This window comes from Daldinia decipiens (assembly GCF_022478715.1).
Source record: "Daldinia decipiens strain CBS 113046 unplaced genomic scaffold F4813scaffold_12, whole genome shotgun sequence".
NCBI classification, from domain to species: Eukaryota; Fungi; Ascomycota; class Sordariomycetes; order Xylariales; family Hypoxylaceae; genus Daldinia; species Daldinia decipiens.
In genome coordinates, this window is record NW_026054555.1 from 591,982 (window position 1) to 614,424 (window position 22,443).

A 22,443-nucleotide genomic window follows, 5' to 3' on the forward strand; every position below is an offset into this window, starting at 1 on the left:
TTGGTAACTCGAAACTGAACCATCGGTTGGTACCTAATAGGCATATGGATCTAGGTAGTCCTATTATTACTTTAAAACATTTCAATGAGTTTACCAACAATATAAATGTCCTTGTCAGTAGTTCAAATCCCTTTGTTAAGCAAGTAAACCATAGCCCTGAGAAACACTGTGAAAACAATCTGGAATCCAATCAGCACACGACATTCAAGAGTCTTTGCAAAGTAACATACTCGCTCATTTCCTCATCGTTTCAACTATATTATTTCTTATAAAGCCCGCGTACGATCGGTGCCTAAGACTTTATATGACAAATAAAGTGTAATATAAACACGATAACAAATGGTGAGATGAAAATAAGGTGTTTTATAAGCGCGACAAGAACTATTGTAGCAAAGATAAATAATTGCTCTCTGCTACCGTCTTCAAACCCTATAAGCCATCAATACAACCGCAGGTGCGAAGATGGATATGAATACTGCTGTTTCTATTAACCAGCTGAGCTAGTAACTAAACCTGATAGTAGTAATAATACTATAAAAACTATTCAACAACACAAACCAAAAAAAAAAGACTGCCTTCCAATGGGTTAGGTTAGTGGACTATTATGTACCTTAGGTAGTTGAGGTCAGCGGCTTTTGATAATCGGCTGTGACGTCACTCGGATTTATGCAGCAACATGACGTCAACGCGTGGAAATATATTGAATAAAATACAATAAATAAAGCATCGATCAGAGCATGAGCACAACTTAACTACTCCCACATTACAGACATTTATTAGAAAAATAAGATTGACCAATCGAAACCTTTATTACATATATAAAGATATTGCCCAAAGGGTAAACAACTTTATTCTATTAGCATAATGGCTTCCACCGGAAACCCAACCAACGGCCTCCAGAGAGAGGCGCAAATTCAGTCATCAGGAGCTGGAAAGAGCACCGTTACCACCGACGGCTCTGTGGTTACCTCCTCCGACCCTACCACCAACCCGTCCGCCAGTGTCGGCCAGAAGCTCAAAGGCGACGTAAGCGGCGCCATCAGTGGAAGCATCGGAAGCATTCAAGCCGCTACAGGCTCACTTCTGAGGAACAAGGAGTTGCAAGAGAAAGGCACGACGAAGATGCAGGAAGAAGACGAGCGGTTAGGTGCGAAGCGAGGCGTCATGCCGGTAGGTTCAGGACAGAGGCACACTAAAGGGGATGTTTGAATGTTTGAATGTGTGAAGTTATGGACCGTGTTTTTGATACGTTAGTCCGGATCGCCGCATAAATTGTACGAATATAGATGGTTTATAGGAGGTTTAAGCTAAATCCTTTTCCGAGTCCCATATTATATTAGTTTGCTGTTATCAAGGAAATGTGATTAGGAACCTATAGGTACAGAGATTTACCACTATTGATTTAGTTACTCTCACGGAGTTAGCCTCATAAACTTGGCTCATTGTATTACATAATCAGCTGAACCTCCATAAGGCGATATCTGGCACCTTATATTATTGATCGTATTTCTACACGAGTGTTAATAATCCAAAAAGGAGATATTAAACATCTTCCACTTTTCCGCGCCTTAAAGGCTTGTAATGAATTTCCCACTTATTTAATATGACACTGATAGTTGTAGTGTATGAGTGTCGAGATATGAGCGTTAGGGTATAAGTGGGTTAGGGGTAGTCCCCGGGGTAAATATACTAGTTATATTAAGGGCGCACTATGCCCTCATAACAGTGTACAATATTATATGATAGCTGCTACAGGAGCTATGATGCTATCTGGTTCTATTGGCTAACCCTATGATCCAGTCCTCCAGCTAGAATATAACTTTATAACACGATATAAGTACCTGATGTTCTGGGCTCCTCAAGGCATCCGTCATAATAGATAGATGATACCTTTTAATTTCAGCCTCATTATATGTGGTGGCCATAAATGGGGAACCGGTTTTGTCTCTGTTGGCGCGAAAACCAAAAATATCTCCTTCCCCGGTATGGATTAACGTTGAGTGTTCATGAACTGGCATCAAGATTATAGCTCCAGCGACTACACCACTGAGCCATGGCCCATTAGTCTGTCCCGGCTTGTTAGAATCCAGGTACGTAATTGTAGTATATAACCATACCTTGGGTAGGTACCTTAGGTACCTAGGTAGCCTAGGTGGGACATGGCAAAATGACATTGTCATGACAACTTGTCACTCTAGTCATTCATTGGCCCGGCAACCGGTCACTGGTCACCCCCCTCATCCTGTCTTTTATTATATGGACATATGATTAGGTTCGCAAGATTGCAACTACGCGTTTTACTATCACACGAGAAGGATATTCCAAAATCATTATAGATCATGAATTACACCATTAACAATCCAGAAGACATATTTCATAATACCTTTAAGAGGACCATAAGTTTTTATAGTGACCTACATGTGCCCATGGAAGTTAAGCACCAATGTACATATGTAAAATGTAAATAGGAATCACTGTTGGTGTTAGGTAAAAAGCACTTGAGATACATTGCTATTTGATACATGTATGTCCATTTGCATGTCCATTGCCCTTTTCCTGAGTATGTACGTACCTACCTAAGGTACTTAGGTACGGATTGGAAAGTGGCTTCCTAAAACTAAATTTGACCTAAGGTAGTAATAGCGACCGATTGAAATTGTAGTCGAAAGGAACTGCCTAAGGAACTGCCTTATTTAAATACTATTCGATCCAGCGAGTCTGTTAAATTAGAATTCTCCTCTTAGCATCCTCTGTTTCTAACGACCCTCACAACTTGGAAAATGTAAGTACCTATACCCTTATGAAAATGTCACGGCACTTATTATCCTCGCACTTTCTATCCTTTTCTCTTTTCCCCATTTCTTACTTACACTTCCACTTCCATTACATTCCATACGGCACATCAGCTCTTGAGAGATATGGGTTTGAAACATCATTCTTCAGCAGCACGAGAAACTCTCGATACTTAATAACTTAGTTAAACAATATTTCTAGGTTAAGTAACTATATCTATTTTAACAGGTCGACTTCCAATATGGATGTACCAAGTAGAAAGAGAAAGAGAAAAGTGCCTCGGATCTCCTTGATAGAGACCGAGGGAGATGCTTTCCCATTAAGCCAAAACACAATTACAAAATCCGGATTCAAAGAGTTATTTACCTTTGCTAGCTGTGAGGTAGAACCATCTGACCCGAACGAAAATCATCCAGAACTTGGGAAGCGTATGAGGCAAGAGGATACTGAATCGCAAACTCATTCAGAGGGAAAACGTATCAAACGAACGGACACCGGAACAGAAGCCGAATCTGGAACTTGGACCCAACTAACCCAGTGTGCCTTCTCTTTGGCTAATCACGTTCCTTCCACTACTCCTACGGGTGTTTCTTCGCTAATTCCCATGCACTACAAAGCTCCTTTACCATTACAGAGCGCCACACAATGTTCCCCTCAGAACCAAAATACTATGTTGACCCATGCTCCAGGTTCACGTATTCTGATCCTTCCCGGTAAGTAATTATCAGTATTAATATTATTCTATTTACATTTTAGAAAAGACTTTTTTTTCTATAACTAGTAGCACATATAGGCCATCTGCCTAACAGTACAAAGTTGCCTCTAAACAACCGTGAAGCCAAGGTCCCCGATTACTACAATATGGACCGACCGTACCTTGCATTTGATAGTCTGTGCCGAGCAGCTTTGGAAAATGAAAAATTAATGGCCATCAAGTCAGCAGCCTTCGTTACCGACATCGATACGATATGGGGTCTCTTCGCCACTTTGAAAGGTGTAGGTACTCCTTATGACAGCCTCAACCACAAGCAGAAACAAACTAAGGGGATATGCCTGGCGGTTCACGTAGTGAACGGTACCATATTTATGAAGATAGTCAACAGCCATCATGTCGATGGCAATCACCACTTCAAGGCCGCAACATACCATCTGAACAAAAATGGTCCCCAATGGTGCTGGAGTCCATGTGTTAATGATGAGAGTAACAAAACAAATGAGCTCAACAATTTTAAGCGTATCATGTCATACGAGTTTAGTGGTTTAACTATGGTAGTTGAGGATCCTTACCAGACACTCATGGCTCCCCATTGTTGCGGGGGAATATCTAAGCAGGATTTGAAAGTTCAGGATGGTTGGAGTTAGGAAACTGCCCATCCTAACGAAGATCCCACCAAGAATGGTCCACCGTACGATGTTTACCATCAAAAAGCGGCCGTCAGTCACAGAGGAATGATAGTCTTTGCAAGCAAAAGGGAAATACCCGCCATGCCATACCTGAAGAACATCGGATTAATGTGCCGTTTGTGGCTGTCACAAAGTCGAATGGCTATGGTATTCCCCTACGAAATATCTGGGAAGAATGTTGTGTTCTTGGACCGTACTGAGCTATTTGATTCCGAGTCAGTAGTGGAAGACTCTGGCAACTCTAGGGAGGATTTCGAGAAGAACTCTGGGCAGAAGTCAACACTCGATATTTGGTCAGAGCAGACAGACATTTAGAAGACACTCAAGCTTCTCCACCGCCTCTTACAGCATGTGAAGCAAATGGCTGAGACCATGCAGAGCCAGGGCGTCTACACGTTTGCCTTGAAGCAACTACGTAAGAGTGATGTGGTACTAAGTGTTGAGACAAAGGAAAGCCGCTCCGCGCATTTGGTGATTGATCTAATATCGCCGAAGGTTCAGCATGATCTTAGCTAGGTCCGGGACGACGACGAAACTGGAGGTGTTGATGCGGAAGTTGACCATGAGACGAGGGATAGGGGCGAAACGGCAGAGAACCAGAAAGGAAGTGATGGTGAGAATGGAGACGATGACTGAGGGGTGATAATTAAAACAACTGATGAAACTACAAGTTTATAAACTCTATTAGGTATAATCTATTTTCACTTAGTCCCCCTCAAACACAAAGCACTTCTTTATTTGGAATCCTGTGAATTCATTTTTCTATTGCTTACCTTAACCCTACGATAAAACATAATAAAATGGCAAGGTTTAATGATCCTTATACAGTCTAACCATAGATAAAACAGGTACTTCCTCCCTATCCCGCTATCTGGGTTTCTTCAACCATGGTAATAAGGTGCTTATATCATAATACATTGTAGCGATCTCCAGACAGCGAGGATCATGGACGGTGTTAGGTAGATCGGAAAAGTAAAATAATATCGAAAATCTTACAAAGTGCTGTGAGATTTCAGAGTCGAACGTTTCTACTTACACGAAATTACCCCTGACACAATGACCCCATTTTAGCCGACTCGAAAGCAACTACTTAGGAAACGGGCCCCTTAAAAGGACTTCTGGTTGATTCGAAGAAGCTATCCTTAATAGTAAGTTAATTACCATTATTATATCGACAATATCTACCTACCTATGTAAGATTAAATGACAACGAATATCAAGTTACTATGTAGCCAATGAAATTACCCTGCGAGGAGCTCCCGGGAGCTCTCCACAATGATGTAAACAACAAGACAAAGAGGCGTTGAATTTCGTCATGACTCGCCCACATTGAGCTCTGCTTTGCTATTCAACAAGGTAGCAATCTGTTGATACAAGAACCGGACGCTCCTATCCGCTCCAGCCAAAATGTGCCCTTGGGTTTTGATGAAAACACCGAGACGTCATGATCTCACCAGTCGCCCGAGGCATCTCCCACCATAAGAAGCCGCTGGCTGGCATCGCTCTTCGAGCTGGTGCTCTACTCAATTACTCACCAGCGCTTTGTGCAACACCACAACTCTTCTTACAACCACAACAGCCGCAGTTCTTTAGATCAGCACATCCACTCCAGATAGTCAGAATGGCGTCAAACAGCCGCAACGAGCCCTTCACCCGCGACAAGCTCTTCGACCTAAAAGGGCACGTAGCGCTCGTGACGGGCGGCGGCTCGGGCATCGGACTAATGGCGACGCAGGCGCTCGTCGCCAACGGCGCCAAGGTGTACATCACGGGGCGGACCAAGGCAAAGCTCGACCGCGTCGCCGAGCTGTACTCGCAGGGCAAAGACTCCATCGTGCCTATTACGTGCGACGTCACGGACAAGAGCCAAATCGCGAGCCTAGCTAAGGACATATCGTCGCGCGAGGAGTGTCTGTGCATCCTGGTCAACAACGCGGGCATCAGCGGCGCGACGATGCAGACCGAGGCCGGCTCGGCCGAGGAGATGAAAGAGAACCTGTTCGATAACGAGAAGTCGACGATGGAGGACTGGACGGATGTGTACCGCACCAACGTCGCGCAGGTCTTCTTCGCGACCACGGCGTTCTTGCCGCTGCTGGAGAAGTCGTCGAAGCGCTTCCCTGGCTGGTCGGGCACTGTGATTAATATCTCGTCGATCAGCGGCCTGGTCAAGACTGCGCAGCACCACTTCGCGTACAACGCGTCGAAAGGTGCTGCAATCCACTTGACCAGGATGTTGGCATCCGAGGTGGCGGCTAACAAGCTGAAGATCCGTATCAACTCGATAGCGCCGGGCGTCTTCCCCAGCGAGAGTAAGTGGCGTTCTCAATTGTTTAATCTTGGGCGTTTCTGTGCGATGCGGGAGCTAACTAGATGCTCCAGTGACTACCGACGGCAGCAATCAAGGCCAGAAGAGCCACATCGACAAGGAAAAGTACGAGAGCAAGGTGCCGGCAGGTCGTCCCGGGAAGGACGACGACATGGCGCAGGCGGTGCTGTTCTTCGCCGCGAACCAATATTTGAACGGCCAGACCGTTGTAGTAGATGGCGGGTATACGCTCGCAGCTGGAGAATAGAATAAAATCAGGGATTATTACCAAAAGGAGGGTATACTGTTATTAAGGGGATGGCGTTCATGTGTAAGTTCTAAAGAGGTACTTATATACCTAGGTATATATATATATATATATATATGTTGGTATAAGGAAGATACAAATTGAACCAATCAAATAGTCCGTTAGAACCAATACATGTATGTATGTATTATACGAACACCTGGAGCAGCGCCCCGAGTATGATTATATATAACTTAGGTAGTTTGCACAATCCAAAGATCGATCTCGTCGTATTCTCAAGCAAAGTCGAAATCCCAAAACACCTACTCAAACGAACCCTTCTTATATATCCCCCGTATCCCCCCTATAGTTCAACTATCCTACAATGCAACGTACACAAAAACAATTATTCCCATCCCCGCCAAGCCATGCAAGGACGGTGCCGTCGCATCGAGCTTATCTAAACCCGCGTCCTTGGCTACATTGCGCCGCTCGCAGATCCGATCTGCTGCTGCTGCTGCGACGCAATAGCGAGGCGTAGATATAGCCACGACTGATGTCATGTCATGTCACCATACAATTGTTCCGCTTGGGAAACGCAGCGTTCCCGGGGAGTTCGATGGGACGCACCGCGCGCATGCGGCCTATAATCGCTCGATACCGGATAGTCTTGACGGACGGCGCGATCCATTTTGTTTTGCTTCTATATATCCTTTTTGTCTTATCAATGTCCAAAACGGGGGGGTTACCTAGATCGTTGAGCTATAATCTATTGCTTTTTATTACCTACCCCAGTCAAAGTCGACTTTGCAGGGATTGAGCATTTGTTGTTTTAACTATTTAAACATGCAAAGAGCTATGCTTTAAATACCTAGGTACGTAGGTAGTTATGTAGTATTTAAACCTAATCTAAACCTAATCTTTAATCATAACCTTCGTCTCTAAGCTATAACCTAGTTAGTAACAATAAAGATATGTATCCAGTAATAGGATAATCCATGTCCCATCAGCGTTACTAATCCATGTCCGGCTACGATGTGACGCGGCAGCCCATTGCGGGGCCCCGTCCGTCGAAAAGATCCACGTAGGTACCTACTTACCTAGGTACCTACCTACCTAGGTACCTATATATGTAGTACATATGTACCTTATATGCGCTGCGCTGCACCGCGCTGCGTTACCCAAAAACCCTAACCCGTAATACACACTCCACGGAACTAGGCGCGATACGTAAGCAACTGTAACCCAGCCCACGTATTATGTAGCTGTAGGCTGACCTCACACTGCAGCGGAAGCCGGAGTGAGAATTAGATGGCGTACGATACGAACCGAGATTTGGAATGTCCAGGAATATATTTTACATACCTATACATACATACCTAAGGACATACATAGGTACCTACCTAAGGTGTCCGGGTAACAATGTGACATCACTAAAAAAAACATTTCCGAACTAAAAAGATCTACGTCCCGAATCCCACTTCAACGGTGCTGATCCGGTAGACGGCAAGGCGGCACGCCAACGACGCTAGGTTAAAGACAAGTCGACAGGGGCGGGGATTACAGCTTCGTAGCGTGTACCATAGGGCTGGGACGTGGATGGCGCAGATTTGACCTCGAGACTTGGCCCTGGCGTGTATTCCTGTCGCGTACACCTGTCGCTTGGTAATTATCACACCCTATAGAAATTAGCATCATATTTTATAAGTTGCTTCTAAATCACGTAAATATTTCGGTATGCTTGTTTAGAGCGATATAGGTAGTAGTAGGATGAGACTGTATATTCGGTTGGGAACTGACTACCAAACCGGTGATAATATCACAGACGACGCAACCATAGAAGCAGACCGTAGCAGTACCACACAAAGACAAATATTGCCAAGTATTTGAGGAATACCCAAATAACTAGGTAGCATTTCAAAACTTTGCTGTGGGTTTACCTGCTGGTGCGCATCTCTGTCAATTGTCTGCTAAGAAGCTCATTCTGCCCATGAAAATAAACCAAGGTCCATCCCACTCTGTTAGGCCAATATAACGCCACACATAATGCAAAGGTTTCCTCAATGGGGGAAAACCCAATCTGACCGAGGCCCCAACCAATGAACCGACCGACCAATAGACCAACCGACCTTCCGACCTCTCCTAAACTGGAAGAAACATGTGTGGAGTGGGGGGTAATCATAGGGGTATGAACCTGCTCACTCCGGGTATCATTGCAATCCCGTTATGCTGTGTATCAATGAAAACCAAGTCTCTCTTCCGTGATCTGATACCGTTGATGAGTTGACGTCTGTGAAACAAGTAGAACCGAGTGAACAAAATGAAAAATGTATCTCTGAGACCAATCCGATGGTCGTAATGCAACCGCCGATAACCGGGAAACTGAAGCCTAATCGAAACCAATATGCACAAACCCTTAGAAACTAGAGCCCGAAAGACCCGACAATGCTATACGTGGGCTAGGTTACCCCTAGATGATTCGATCCATGCCAATGGATCATGGCTCGGGGAATTCGTTGATCAATTACATGAAGTCGGCCATCCAGGTCTTCTCAAGCCAGCCGACCTTGTCAAAGGCTGTCCACAACTTGGAGGCTTTGTTGACGTCGATTTTACAGGCCTGCTGTGCATCCGTCTTGCGGAACTCCTTTCCCATCTTAAGACACTCTCGACGACGGATAAACATCCGTCGCTTGCTCGTCAGGTAGGTAGCACAATCGAGTCGCAGATTGGCGGCGAGTGTAATCTCATCAGGGTGCAGGAGGTCACGATGCGGGTCATTGCTTAAATCGATTGGTGTTCCTTTCCAATCCACCTTGAGGCTGTTGGATCGGTCCGGGAGCGAATTCAAAGGAGGGCAGAAGTTGGGAAGTGAGGTAAAATCTTTATCTTCCCGGTTTGGCGCAACTGCACGACGTGGTGAAGGATCAGGCGTCGCGCTTGGTGGGCGATTGGAAGATTGACCCGGGTTCGTCGTTGGATATGATCGAATTGGTCGCGGAGCTGCGGTGTTAGACTGTGTTGCTTTGACTACCTTTGCTGGCTTCACAGTCTTTGCACGCTGTGTCTCCTTTCGAACCTGAGGGAGCTTCGCGGGAAGGATTGGCTTCGGCTGGAGCTTGAACTGATTGTTGCGTGCCCCGGCTCGTCGATCTGCGAGTAAAAGTTCACGTTCACGCTTAAGCCACGCCTTCGGATCCTGTTGGTACTTCGTCATTACCCGAGAGCTGAAGTATAGGATCAGTTCGTAATCCTCTCGCTTGGGTGGGCTCGCATTTCCAAACAGATCCGCCGGTCGTACATTTACATGCTCATCTACAATTCTGCGAACGTCGATAGAGTCGTCTTGACTGAATAATGGTTGTTGCTGTGGTGAGCGAGTAACGTCCTGCGGAGGGTATAGGATAGGGTCCTGCACGGCGGTGCTTGTGGATGGCGCAGGATTGACAGAATGATCATCGGCCTTCGTGGCAGGTGAGATGGGAGGCGAGATGGGCGAAATGGGATGCAGCCGTCGAACATCGGAAATAGTTGGGCCTATAGATTTCGATTCACGTCCATGCGAAAACGAATCGAGTCGAGGAGGCTCAGGAGGCGACATTAGGTTGCTGATATCAAGGGGCTTCTTAAATCCCGACTCTGTTGAAGAGGTGATAGGCGCCATCGCATTCTTATCCATGTTGCGCAAGGAAGCTGAAAGTAAATGAGTTGGGAGCCTGGTGCCGAATGTAGAAAACTTGATACCGGATGTCGACATTGGTTTGTCAGCCATGGACTCTGATGCCAGGCGGGCAATGTGGGCCGATGTGAGCACGAAGTGGCAAACCAGGCGGAAATTCAATCGCGTAGCAATTGATTAATTCGGTGGAATTCGGGGGAAATATCTCGTTGTTAATGCGACCGTGATTGCGGTTGCGATCGCAGTAGATTATTTGTGTGTTGGGAACCAAGTGGAAAGAGTTGAGTTAGGTGTGCTGAGTTGACGGTTCCTAGATAAATACCTAAGGATCGATTTGTTGTTGGAAGCTTAGAGAAGAAGGCAGAGCTAAGTTTCGGAGATAACGTGGCGGCGGAATTAGAATTCCCTCGTCGTCACTAGTGTGGTATTGTCCCAAAGAGTTGGAAAGTTAATTGAGCTGTGGAATGACGAACAATAGGTAGGTAGCTAGGTTATATTTGTATTGTTGTCCTCGTGGCGGCGGCGATTGAGTTGAACGCTGTAAACTGCTAACAAGAGAGCCACCATTTGCGGGGACTGGGTCTGGTCAGGGTGGTCAGGGTGGTCAGGGTAGTCAGGGGTAGCGATTATGTATAAAGGGTTCGACAGACTTGTCTAAACTCCGAGGCCAAGAATGCGCATTGAAGAAGATATAATGAATTGAAATAGTATAGCCACAGGTGGCAAACAATCGTCGGTACTGTGTTTGTGAGCTTTGGTAAGAGCTTTGGTAAGATGAGAATTGAAGGTCGAAACGGAGACGGAGAGGGCAAGTTTGAGAAGTAAAAAGAGGAAGAAGTGTAAACCTAGACAGGTTGGTCCTGGTGGATAGATGAAGTATCTAAGTAGGAGAACGGGTGTGGGAGAAGGACAAAACAGCCTCCCATTAGGCTGGCGACTTTAGAACGGTCTTGTTCTGTGTTTGGGGTCCGTACCTCGTCGGATATAGACGTGGATGCGTTTTGGTGGTGGTGTCGTCAAGGAGTCACACCCCCATCCTCCAATAGTCATCGATGTCAGTCATAGGGCAGGACTAGACAGGGCAGACGCGGCGTGGCGGGCGCAGGGGTGTGCAGCATTTGGCGTTGGCTTTATTTTTGGGACCTGTCCTGCGTGAAGAGACCCAGGAAGTCCAGGAAGTCCATGTCCCCAGGCCGAGTACCCCTAAGTACCTCAGCTGGATTGGTACTTTTATCTTTTATGCTTGGAGGAGTAACTCCACTCCACCCTGGCTTTGATCGGCCACCAACGGGATAGCCTGGTAGTTCAGGTTTGGAGAGAATATTTCTCACCTTCATAGGTATGTCATGTACTGGTGTGCCTTACCTTGGGTTTTGCCGACATAACCCCATCCATCTTCCATCTTTGTTAAGTACGGACACAGGGTTAGGTACAGATCTAATGCCGTGAACAGGATTCGAAGCCGTTCGATTTTTAGGTCAAGATACAGGACGAATGTCAATAAGACCTGTCACATAATTGACAAGTTTTCCAACTCAATTGTATTTCGTAAGGAACGCAATTGGAAGGACAAAAGCTTGATGGCTTTTGCAACGTGATCAGGCTTCAATGGAGAACAGTTGCAAATGTGAAAAGCGTCGTTAGAAAGTGGGGGGCCTCACGGAACATAGAACAGAGAGGGGTGTGTATATTTGTGTGTGTGTGTGGGAGTGTGTGCGGTGCGTGCACCACATACACTCCCACACGAATACAAGTCCCTCGCCAATCTACCACTTGGTGGATTGAACTAGCTGTAGTTGGCATGTGCATGCCTACTGAAGTAATGTCAGGTCTGTTCTAATTTGTATTGAGGGTGCTTCCCCTCTCTTCTAAATAGAAGCCCAACTAGGACATAACAATTTGTCACGCCAACGGATCTTGCAACGCGGGGTCCAATAACACGGACGAATTGGAGTGGCGCAGGTCTCCCGGTTCGCAGGAGAAAAGCTCAACGGGAAGATTGAAAGCTGCAACGCTGGCACGCATAATAAGTTGATGTCGACGGGAATAACCTAGGTGCACAAGATTTCCGCCAGATTAGGCACCGTAACTGACTTAAGTTGGACGAATGCGCCTTTTCCCCGTTTACAAGAGACCCTTCTCAGCGAATTGACCTTTGTGTTTTCCTGGGGAGATCCTGATGCCCAAACTTAAGTACCTTCAAGTGGACCAGAAGTTCGATTGAACATGGCGAATTTGCATCGTGTCACGCAGCGTCTGGCTCGCGTTTCTCCATGGACACTGTATAAGATTCGCAAACCAGGTGTTAAGAAACGGTTGGCCAATTGTTAGGCGTATGAGGTGGGCGATGCCAACTACCAACCAAGGCCATAGCACATTGGTAAATATGAGGTTTTGCAAGCTTCATATCTGATCTATATCTGACATGTCATCGTCCTGTTAGCCAGCAACGCTGCCAAGCCAGGGCTGTACGGAGGGTAGACAAAGATACATGTATATCAGGATCCGACAACTGGAGCTACAATAAACAGGTACATAAGACAACAACATGCGGGCTTTTTGATTGAGGATAATTATGCAAGGAAAAGTTTTATACGAAGAATTAGGAAGCTTAATGATAGGAGATACTTAATTCATTGACTACTCGACTCCATTCTAGCAACTGCCGGCCTTCATTCCCCCCGAGCCGACTTGGGATGATAGAAGGATCCTAGATTTATTGCCAAGGTGGGTAGGTATTAGAGCTGACGCGACCGCGTTTCGATAGCCCAGACACATAGCCGTTATCCGGAGTGCGGGATACCTAGCATAGCATAAAAAGCCAAAACCACCAAAAAAACGAGATGCCATTGCGCGCATTGGCAGAAAACGAGAAATTCGAAAAAGCGGGTTAGGTTAAGCGGATATGGCGGCTATCCAGGAGGGATTCGGGGTTCTGCGTGGAAGTACCTGAAACAGACAATGCCTCTAGAGCCTCTAGACCTCTGGAAGCAAACGCGATTAGAGCAAGTAATTGACCGGTTGACCAGCAGCAAGAAGAGAAAAAACTGCCACCTCAGCGCTATGTAGACCGAAGCAAATGAGGGGATAATCTAGAAAATTGATGAGACGAATTGGCCAATCAAAAGATCAATTGATAGATAAGAGTGTCCATAATTGGGTGGATTTGACTGAGCTGAAGATGCCGAGAAGCCCATTTGTCTGTGAGTCATATAGTGCAAGGACAGTGAAGGCGAAGATGTGAAAGGAATCAGACAAAAAAAGAAAATAAGGGACGTAGAACAATAGCATTACTTAGCAAATTCCAGTACCTAAGAGGAATTACATTATTGAAGAATCGCTTAGCTAACTGTTTAACCTAGGTTAGAAAGAGCCAATGGTCGTTCCTGCTAAGCTTATCATTGGGCAACATGTACTTCAGGTGAAACTATATTACCCTTTAAAGCGTAGCGCTTGATTCATTTTCAAAGCCTAATTAACCTAAAGAATATTCCAAATTCAACAAGCAAGCTTTTATTCAGGTGTCCGGTCGTAAAATGTACTCTTTTCGAGTTTTAAGTACCGCTACTATTCCCCACCCATATCGGTACATGTCATATTAACCACTCACAACTTGTGTCATACGCTAAAGTCACAAGCCACTTCTTACCATACATTTTTATGTACCTCATTAACGGCGTGCGCCCGCGTGGGGCAGACTTACAGATCTGTTTTACACCCAAACCCCAACCTGATGGCGTCCCCAGATCTCGAATGCGCCGATTCTGTAGTAGCTAGGTACCTTTGCCTACCTAGGTACCTAACCTACCTAACCTATCTAACCTATCTAACCTACCTCTACAACATTGGCCATTAACGTGCTGCCTAGAGGTGGCCATGCTTTTGTCAATCACAAAGCAGACCGGCGATAATACTTAACTACCTACCTACCTAGGTACCTACCTTACTTTCCTTGTAGGCATAGTTTTTACGCATGACTTATCGGCGCGGAGTGATGTAGCACAGCCGCAGCAATGCTGACGATGCTCTCTGTTGCCTAGTCTCCTAGATTCGTGGAGTAAGGGATCATTACCCTCGTGGCAATAGCAACACTACATAATACCGATGGTCCGACCTAGGCTGACTAGCTTCTGTCTAATCCTATTTAATTCGTACAATTTGTCAACATGTCAACGTCTTACTCGGACTTTGGCGGACTTATATTATCCACGACAAGCTTCGTACTTATATCGCCATCGATTGACTACCCTAGAGTTTCCCCGACGAATCCGGGACAGCGTCAATTCGAGCTGTCGAATCCCTCTATTAATTAGGCATCCTAGACAATCTATCTACCTGGATAGCCTGCCTCGCCTGATTCTCGACCGTCTGGTCTGCATTCCATTACGTTATGCTTGCCCTAGCTCCGCCTCACATTTCTTATCGTTAGCATTAACATATGACAGATATAAAGCGGGAAGCTGCTCAATGCAGATCCGAAAGCGCCCGAGTTATGAGAGTTGTATGTGAGACGTTCTCGAAGCTTACAGCCTAGGAGTCCTACGAGCTGTTGTACTACATCGTTTCCCGTATGCCTAAGTCAGGTAGGCTTTTTATTAATTCTACTTGCCTCGAGATATCATGGCGTACCCTGCGCAAACGCGCCTGCCGGGATAAGACCTGAATCAAGGGCAACGCTTAACATCTCGTAGCCGTTCTCAACATTCTCATTCAACTATCTTGAGACGAAAAAGCAAGCCTCGTACTATTATTTATATTACAGGCATTCGTGACTCATAAAATGAGCGAAGTGAGCTTCCGGTATAGTTAACGTTATATCAATTGATATTTACGATGGCGGCTCTAGTCGTGAATCAATTATGGCCAACCAATTCTCTACGACTTACGAGAGCATAGTATGTATGTACTTTGCTCAATTTAATTGGCTACGACAGGCTGATTATTCCTTAATTGAGACCCAATTGCCGGTATAACTACAATACTCGATCTTAGCAAATGGCTTAGCAAATAGCGGTACGCAAGCCGAGGCCGCATATGTCGCACAGTTATCGCCTCACTCGAGATGAAGCAGGCAAGCAGTTGATTCTGCCTTTAAGTACCGAAAACGATATAATGTGTCAAGTCCAGCCGAGCGTAAAAGCAGATGCCTAAAAGCAATTGCCTGACGATATTTTCAATTAAAGCTGCACGACTTGAACAACTCCAATTAGTCGATATTGATTACCATCCGAGATACGGCAGCGTGACTGGCGCATTCACGCTTATTGCCTACTTAGAAAGAGGCAATATTGAAAACCCAAGGTATCATCTATACACAACAATATGCAGTCACGTATCCAGGGATCAAGGCACATTATCAACATTTCACGTACCTAAGCTACACATCCATGAATCCACATGACCACCTAGAAAAGAGACGACGCGAAGCTTAGGGCGGAATCCAGTTCGCCTAGATCCGCCCTAGCCGTCTCTCGTGCGTAGACGTCGCACGATGCCTCCTAATACCCTTTAGGTACCCTCCCCCCTAGGAATTATGTACGTACCTCCTATCAATGCATGTATGTACGTACCTATAATACGTACCTATAATACGTACATTCGAGACATGCATGCCTTAGGTCCGCACGGGAAGGAGGTGCTATAAACTACACCACGCACTTAAGAGATTAGAGACTACTATTTATGGCCATCCATCTTATCGTTATCTTGTTTTTATCCAAGACACCCCACCACCAAGTTGATGATCATGCTTCGCATGCTTCTCACCCTACTCACCTTGGATCTTGTCACTTGACCTTTTCTCCCTACTATATCCTCATCACCCGAGACATAGCGTGTGGGTATCTACAACAGTCAGGCGCCGTCGCTATTCCCTTTTCAGATGGTGTGATAAGTCCACTTTCACATGTTGCAGAAGTGTATGTAGAAATTAAGACCCCGCCATTCCCAACGTTTCATTGCAATTGCAATCATCACAATACCCCGCCTAAGCATACGAAAAACATGTAATCGTGCATTATCGATAGACAAAATTGTTTTAGGTCTTGGGCTGGGCGCTGGGCGCTGGGTACTCCCGTTGTAAGTCAAGTACCCAAGTACCCAAGTATTGAGGTATTTTACAGGTAAATCCCCCTGAGAATATCCAACATCCCTCACCTCAACAATAAAGGAGGAATGGCTGGAATACAAGTCGAACCTTTCTCTCCAACTTCAATTGGGAAACTATTAATAGCAAAACAGAAGCTCGAATCCACAGTCTTACACCACATCTTATCAACGAAAGGAATTGATTACAAATTAAAGATTACAGCATTCCACCATTCTTTCAATCAGTTCGCAATAGATCACTATCTACAAATTACTCATTCACCATATAAATAACTAGGTACCTACAGATTATGCTCACGTAATCCCCCGCACCGGGCCGTAGTAGCAGACCATTCACTCGGGACATCTATGTGCGCCCTATGCCGTCGAAGCATAGAAGAGTCCTTACGTGCCGCCAACATGCATGGGCGGCAGGTTATCAAGTCACCAAGCTATCTTTGATACCTACCAAAGATGACGGCGGAGTGCTTCCATCTCGTTGATTCCAACGCCAATATTTGCCAATATTTGCCAATATTTGCCAATATTTTGCATAAACTTGAAGATATGCTCGGCTCGGATTCCCCCTCGATCGGCCTTCAGTCGACAGGGAATGCTTTTCGTAATGTGGTGCTGTTGGTGCCAAAGGCTGGTCTACCCTCGTCGTGCACTAGGGCGCCCGGTGTCCATTTATGGTCTTGCCCGCTCACGTCAATTGCGATGTTAAGGATTATCAGCAACGTCAGCAGAGAAACCCCTTCCTCCACCTAGCCGAGCGCTATCATTATGCATATTAAAGATTAATCACCTCGGTCTGCATCTTGTTACCAAGAATATCATGGCAGTGTAAGAGCCTTCTACTAGGTAAGGTCGCAAGGTGCTTCCTCGGATCAGATGACCTTGTCCTGTCACGAAATATTGTTAAGAGGCTATCCCTGGGACAACTGAGACATCTGGATCAAAGAAATTGCGCCTATGTATACCGGCGGTCCCGCCTTGGTTATGTCCGTAGTTCTTGGTGTGACAACGTAGTTACTTTTCCGCCTCCAGTTTGTATAGTGATAAATGTTGTGAATCCGCTAATTTGAGCTATCCTCGGATTCTGTCACTCCCGATTTAGTGTCAGCGGTAAGTTGGCTTGCAAAATTCTGGTCTCGAAGTTAACGCATTCTACGTGGCTAGCACAGTATACATTATTCTACCTCTCCGATATATTGGCCGGTTTCCTACCTCATTCCTGTAGGTTCGATCCCTACATATCAAACTTTTTTACAAGTATTACAATGGCAACAACACGTTGGAAGAGTACACTCTATTCTTCGGAGAAATTTGTCGAAGCTTGCGGGGCTGTTGTGTTCAACACAGAGAAGCCGGAGCAAGTCCTTTTACTATACTATGCCGCCCTGGACGAATGGTTGCTGCCGAAAGGGAGACGTAACTGTAACGAATCCCGGAAAGACGCAGCCATACGAGAAGTTCGCGAAGAGTCAGGTTGTGCCATTCGATTACGCCCTGTAACGATGACTACTCGAGCTCCATCTGACTCGGAAGCGGCTGACGTTAAAGATATCCCACGCACCTACGACAGCCTCACGGAAGCTTTTATGCTAGATGTTCGAGACTTGGAGAAGGGCAACGGTGTCAAGTTAGTCTGGTGGTTTATTGCAGAACTAGACAGCATTGCGGGAGATGGAGAGGCGCAGTTCGAGCCTAAATTCTTTCGGAGCGACGAAGCCGTCAAGATATTGACGTTCCAGAAAGATCGCGATGTGCTAGTGAAGGCTTTGGAGCTCGTAGGACGCGCTGCCGATAAGACGAGCAAGACTTGAGAGGATGGCGTAGAATCAATCGAATGGGGGACGGACGAACAACGAGTTTCACAATCCGATGCGACGCCAGAGTCTGCTGACAGTTCGAATGGTACATACCTATAACGATCCTTTTATCACTTTCTAGAGAATTCGCCGAAGTTAGAATTTGTATGTTTATCTTTCTTAGATCTGATATATCAGATTCTTGTTAGCGAGAGCGTAATGATAACCGGATACGCTTCCGACATGTTTTCTTAGGAGGTAGATAGTATAGTATGATGTATCAGATCCAGGAACCTCAAACTCAGCCCAGCCTCCTCTTTGCAGGCCACTATCTTCCTCGCCTCTATCATGTGACCGCCATTCATGCGTCTAGGAAAATAACAGATTTAAATCCCGTGGTAAGAACTCCCATTGGAAAAAGGAGACGAGCCCCGCGGAGCGGCCCGCGAGTTACGCCGTAGTCCACTAAAGACACCAATGGCCTCACCGTCATCTCGAGGGGCGACTTCTGGAACCGACGGTGGGGAGAGGGGGGGGGCTTATGCCGCTGCTGCTGTTACCCCCTCTTGTTCACCGCGACGGGATAGAGGGGGGTTACTTTATCACTTGGAAAACGTGTCAACCTGAGCGGTTGGGCTTACCTGCATGAGGCACATAAGGCACCACACACATTATCATCATCATCATAATATATTCTCCAGGGGTATTGGTTTATTAAGGGATTAGTAATTGGAGGTTCTAGGCGGAGACTACTCGGAGACTCTCGCCAGTTCTTCTTCGCTGTCCTTCCCTTCCCCTCTCCGTTGGGCTTCGCGGGTTAATATAAGACAGCCTCGCGGCGAGGAATTGGGCGCGCGAGCTGGGGCGAGAAGCTCGTGAAAGAAGGAGAGGCGATGTAACTAACGACTTGTTAGCGGATGGGTGGTTTTTGTTTTCTTTTCTGCTTTGCGTTGACAAAGCGGCGAGTGGTAGTCGTGGAACCACAGGATGCTGCTTTGGTAAATAAAGGGCGAGGTTGAATTGTGTACGGATTGTTGTCGTGCTTGTTCCTATCTCGGCGGAGCGAGGTATGAGGTATGTATGGTGCTTGAGTAATTTAATTTATTTGAGTAGTAGCTCTTGGGTTCTATGGAGAGCTCTTCGGGCGTATGAAAGCACGGTAGATGAATTCTGGAGGCGCAATTGGTTCGATATCTGTTCGACGAGTATTACTCGCGTACTACTTGGCGTGAATTGGAAAACAGCGAGTTCCTGGGGCGTCTTTTTAGGTGTCTTTTCCCCTTAAAATTGTAAGTTGTTGACATTGCTACCTACCTACCTCTTACATTGATTACAGCCTGACGAAATAAATTCGGGGAGGGGGCTCTTATTGAAGTGTAGAAATTTGAGTATTCACTCTTATCGAATCAAGTACCTAAACTTATTTTCTTACGTGAGAGTACGGCCGGACGGGTCTTCAGAGTAGCGTTGTTCAGCTGGAGGCAGTAGTTGTGACTTTCTATCCGTGTGGCGGTTGTACTTTTCAACGGCGTAGTAAATAGCAGTGAGGTATATGTCGAATTTCAACGAGGCTATTCGAGTATCTTGATCTTACTGTTCCCTCTAAATCCCTCTTTGAGAACGAAACCTATTGAATTTAGAGCTTTGACGATACGATTTAATACTAGTAAATTGAGATCAATTACCTCGGCTCGAATTGTTTATATTGTTATACGTGAATGTATCTGTATCGTTGCTATATGAAGAACTTCGAGCCAGGAATGAGTTTTACGACAAAATTAATACCAGATAATTCAGTACAAATGGCCTTCCTTGGTATAATATATTCCCCTGACCCTTACGTTCGGTTCTACTCATATGGTGACTTGGCCAATCGTTTATCTTCCTGCTGTCTCTTTCCCAAAAGCAACCAGAAAGAACTGGCATCTTCCGACATCTCTCTCTCTCTCTCTCTCTCTCTCTTTTCATCTGCTCTTTTCCTTTCCCTCGCCTCCCGTCGTGCTAACTCTAACCCTGAGCCCGCGTCCCCTGGGGAACGCAGCAAACCACTCGTGGTACGCAACCCAATCGTCGTCGACGGTGTCGTGCAAGCGCATTTCGAAACCGGCGCGGGGCCCGAATAGTCGAGACACGGCTAGATACAAATCAGTAGTTGCGAGCTCCATGCCGAGGCACAGCCGTGTACCGCGTCCCCACGGCTGTAGGTACCGTCCTAGTCGTCGTCGTTCTTCCGGGTCCATCCACCGCTCTGGTATAAACTTGTGTGGCTGTGCGAATACGAAAGGGTCGTTGTGCGTGTCTTGGGTTGTTGTCGAGATGGTTGTCTAGTTGTGTTGTTCCCAATGGGAGTTGCGTTAGTGGTACGTATAAAGTAGGTAGGCATATTTTGCTTTTTCCCCCCTTGATAGTAGAGAGGAGATATAATGTTGGAGGGGGGGGGGGGGGGCAAAGACAGAGCAAACTCGATACGAATTCAAATCACAAAACTTACGCCTCTGGGGAGAATCCACTCCTTGTACTTCAGGTCCTGGTCCTCACAGACCCTCGGCAGCCGGCTCGGTGTAGGATTAGCCATGCGAAGGCCTTCATTGACGACGCCGGTGATATACGGCAGTCCTCGTAGGTCCGAGTATTCAAGCATGTCCCCCTTCGCTTTTTCAGCAGCACGCAACTCGGCCCGTAATTTCTGGAGCTTTGCCGGGTCGCTAAGAAGATTGACCGTGATGCAGACGAGCGTGGTGGCGGTCGTCTCGGTGCCAGCCATGATGACAGACCGGGTCTCGGAGAAGAGCCGCGGGAACGTCTTTTCCTCGGGCGGCAGGTTCGAGGACATCAGCGTCTGTATCATGTCGTACGGGGTGCCGAGCACGGGTTCGGGCTTGTTCATCGAGCGCCGGACGCAACTAGTCATAGTCTGTGCAGAAGCAAGTCAGCGAACGCACTGCGCCTTATGTGGCACGTTCGTGTGACGCGTAGTTACTGCGCACTAGAAGATTTGGCCACGGTCACAGACTCACATCCCTCATCCACTTCACCCGGCCGAAAGCCGGATTCATCTTCTTCGCGATGCTCTCCGGGAGACTATGCAGCATAGGCAGCAGCAACCCGAAGGTATGCCGACTCCACATGCTAGTGCGTACGACCATCTTGACGGCGATGTTGAACTCGCGGTCGAAAGTTGGTTCGTTGAGATGTCCGAAGGGGGCCCCGAACGCGAAGCCGGTCGCGACATCGGTGGCGAGACAGCGGAAAGCATCGCTCAAGTTAAGCACGCAACCATCGGCAGCATGGATGCGAGCGCAGAGTTTATCGACTTGTGCCAGGATCGTGGGCATGTACTGCTGGATGTTTGTCGAGGCAAAGTAGACCTGTAACGGGCCCCGGCGAAGCTGATGTAGCGCGTGCGACTCGGCTACGTTGGTACTCGGGAACTTGCCGAAGAACCGGAAGTAGAACCACCGCGGCTTCGATGCCTTCGACGAGTATTTATATACCGCGTTCCAGTCCGGGTCCGCGATATGCACTTCCTGCGGGTTTATACGAACAATAGGACCTATGTGCCAAAGTAGAGTCCAGTAAGCCAGGCTGTCTTAAATCACTAATATTGAGGGTATCAAGACAATAAGATACACGAAGGAGTCATTACCGTAACGCTGGTGCATCTTCTCGATCTCGACCCAATATCGCCCTCCGCCATCCTTTATGCACTGGTAATATGCTTCGTATAGTCCAGTAGAAGCCGCCAACACGGGCCCAGGGAAACGGGCAAGGGGGTGAAAGGTGAGCCGGTAGACGACCACTGATAGAATCGCAACGGCTAAGAAAAGGAGAAGATATGAAAATAGATATGGGCTACTCAGCCCGTAGGGCCACAGTAAATTCATTGTAGGACTGCTCCAAGCTCGGATATTTCCCAACAGGAAGAGAAAGGGTTACCAAGACGGCAAGTAAACCCGGGCCTATGTTATATGCGATTATCCCACCACGTACGATGTCAAACATACACGGCATCGTCAGACATATTCCCCAGGCACATGTCACACGGGAGGGACGGCCCAGTTTTAAGCTGTCAAACTAAATTTGCTGCCACTTTAAGCAACTGTCAATGTTT

At 46.6% G+C, this 22,443-nt stretch overlaps 7 protein-coding genes across 7 annotated transcripts; 5 read left to right on the top strand and 2 right to left on the bottom strand.

The window, feature by feature from the left end:
* The first annotated feature begins 677 nt into the window (after positions 1–677).
* On the top strand, positions 678–1,530 carry F4813DRAFT_356138 (uncharacterized protein). Its single transcript, XM_049242946.1, has one exon. The coding sequence runs from the start codon at positions 865–867 to the stop codon at positions 1,207–1,209; it is 345 nt and encodes a 114-aa protein (XP_049100706.1). The 5' UTR covers positions 678–864; the 3' UTR covers positions 1,210–1,530.
* Positions 1,531–3,034: 1,504 nt separating this feature from the next.
* On the top strand, positions 3,035–4,671 carry F4813DRAFT_395628 (uncharacterized protein; the record flags this gene model as incomplete). Its single annotated transcript, XM_049247722.1, has 3 exons — positions 3,035–3,506; positions 3,587–4,144; positions 4,223–4,671. The coding sequence occupies 3 exons, from the start codon at positions 3,035–3,037 to the stop codon at positions 4,510–4,512; spliced, it is 1,320 nt and encodes a 439-aa protein (XP_049100707.1). The 3' UTR covers positions 4,513–4,671.
* A 497-nt stretch (positions 4,672–5,168) lies between these two features.
* On the top strand, positions 5,169–7,044 carry F4813DRAFT_356139 (uncharacterized protein). The gene is made up of 2 exons (XM_049242947.1): positions 5,169–6,509; positions 6,580–7,044. The coding sequence occupies exons 1-2, from the start codon at positions 5,642–5,644 to the stop codon at positions 6,771–6,773; spliced, it is 1,062 nt and encodes a 353-aa protein (XP_049100708.1). The 5' UTR covers positions 5,169–5,641; the 3' UTR covers positions 6,774–7,044.
* Positions 7,045–9,105: 2,061 nt separating this feature from the next.
* Positions 9,106–11,008, bottom strand: F4813DRAFT_43408 (uncharacterized protein). Its single transcript, XM_049248482.1, has one exon. It carries the CDS (start codon positions 10,522–10,524, stop codon positions 9,277–9,279), a length of 1,248 nt encoding a protein of 415 aa, XP_049100709.1. The 5' UTR covers positions 10,525–11,008; the 3' UTR covers positions 9,106–9,276.
* A 3,317-nt stretch (positions 11,009–14,325) lies between these two features.
* F4813DRAFT_43500 (uncharacterized protein) lies at positions 14,326–15,211 on the top strand. Its single transcript, XM_049248483.1, has 3 exons — positions 14,326–14,385; positions 14,472–14,818; positions 14,877–15,211. Exons 2-3 carry the CDS (start codon positions 14,536–14,538, stop codon positions 14,963–14,965), a joined length of 372 nt encoding a protein of 123 aa, XP_049100710.1. The 5' UTR covers positions 14,326–14,385; positions 14,472–14,535; the 3' UTR covers positions 14,966–15,211.
* Positions 15,212–17,512: 2,301 nt separating this feature from the next.
* Positions 17,513–18,476, top strand: F4813DRAFT_43589 (uncharacterized protein). Its single transcript, XM_049248484.1, has 2 exons — positions 17,513–17,639; positions 17,706–18,476. Exon 2 carries the CDS (start codon positions 17,802–17,804, stop codon positions 18,345–18,347), a length of 546 nt encoding a protein of 181 aa, XP_049100711.1. The 5' UTR covers positions 17,513–17,639; positions 17,706–17,801; the 3' UTR covers positions 18,348–18,476.
* A 1,820-nt stretch (positions 18,477–20,296) lies between these two features.
* F4813DRAFT_395630 (cytochrome P450) lies at positions 20,297–22,216 on the bottom strand (the record flags this gene model as incomplete). Its single annotated transcript, XM_049247723.1, has 4 exons — positions 20,297–20,656; positions 20,824–21,246; positions 21,350–21,885; positions 21,979–22,216. 4 exons carry the CDS (start codon positions 22,214–22,216, stop codon positions 20,297–20,299), a joined length of 1,557 nt encoding a protein of 518 aa, XP_049100712.1.
* Positions 22,217–22,443: the final 227 nt, after the last annotated feature.

What these genes read in the sequence shown, in the direction of transcription:
- F4813DRAFT_356138 (XM_049242946.1), top strand. Translation starts at nt 865, where the DNA reads ATGGCTTCCACCGGAAACCCAACCAACGGCCTCCAGAGAGAGGCGCAA.
- F4813DRAFT_356139 (XM_049242947.1), top strand. Translation starts at nt 5,642, where the DNA reads ATGATCTCACCAGTCGCCCGAGGCATCTCCCACCATAAGAAGCCGCTG. An exon ending in GGGCGTCTTCCCCAGCGAGA is followed by an intron (nt 6,510 to 6,579) that starts GTAAGTGGCGTT and finishes TAGATGCTCCAG; the next exon opens with TGACTACCGACGGCAGCAAT.
- F4813DRAFT_43408 (XM_049248482.1), bottom strand. Translation starts at nt 10,524, where the DNA reads ATGGCTGACAAACCAATGTCGACATCCGGTATCAAGTTTTCTACATTC.
- F4813DRAFT_43500 (XM_049248483.1), top strand. Translation starts at nt 14,536, where the DNA reads ATGGTCCGACCTAGGCTGACTAGCTTCTGTCTAATCCTATTTAATTCG. An exon ending in TCTGGTCTGCATTCCATTAC is followed by an intron (nt 14,819 to 14,876) that starts GTTATGCTTGCC and finishes AACATATGACAG; the next exon opens with ATATAAAGCGGGAAGCTGCT.
- F4813DRAFT_43589 (XM_049248484.1), top strand. Translation starts at nt 17,802, where the DNA reads ATGGCAACAACACGTTGGAAGAGTACACTCTATTCTTCGGAGAAATTT.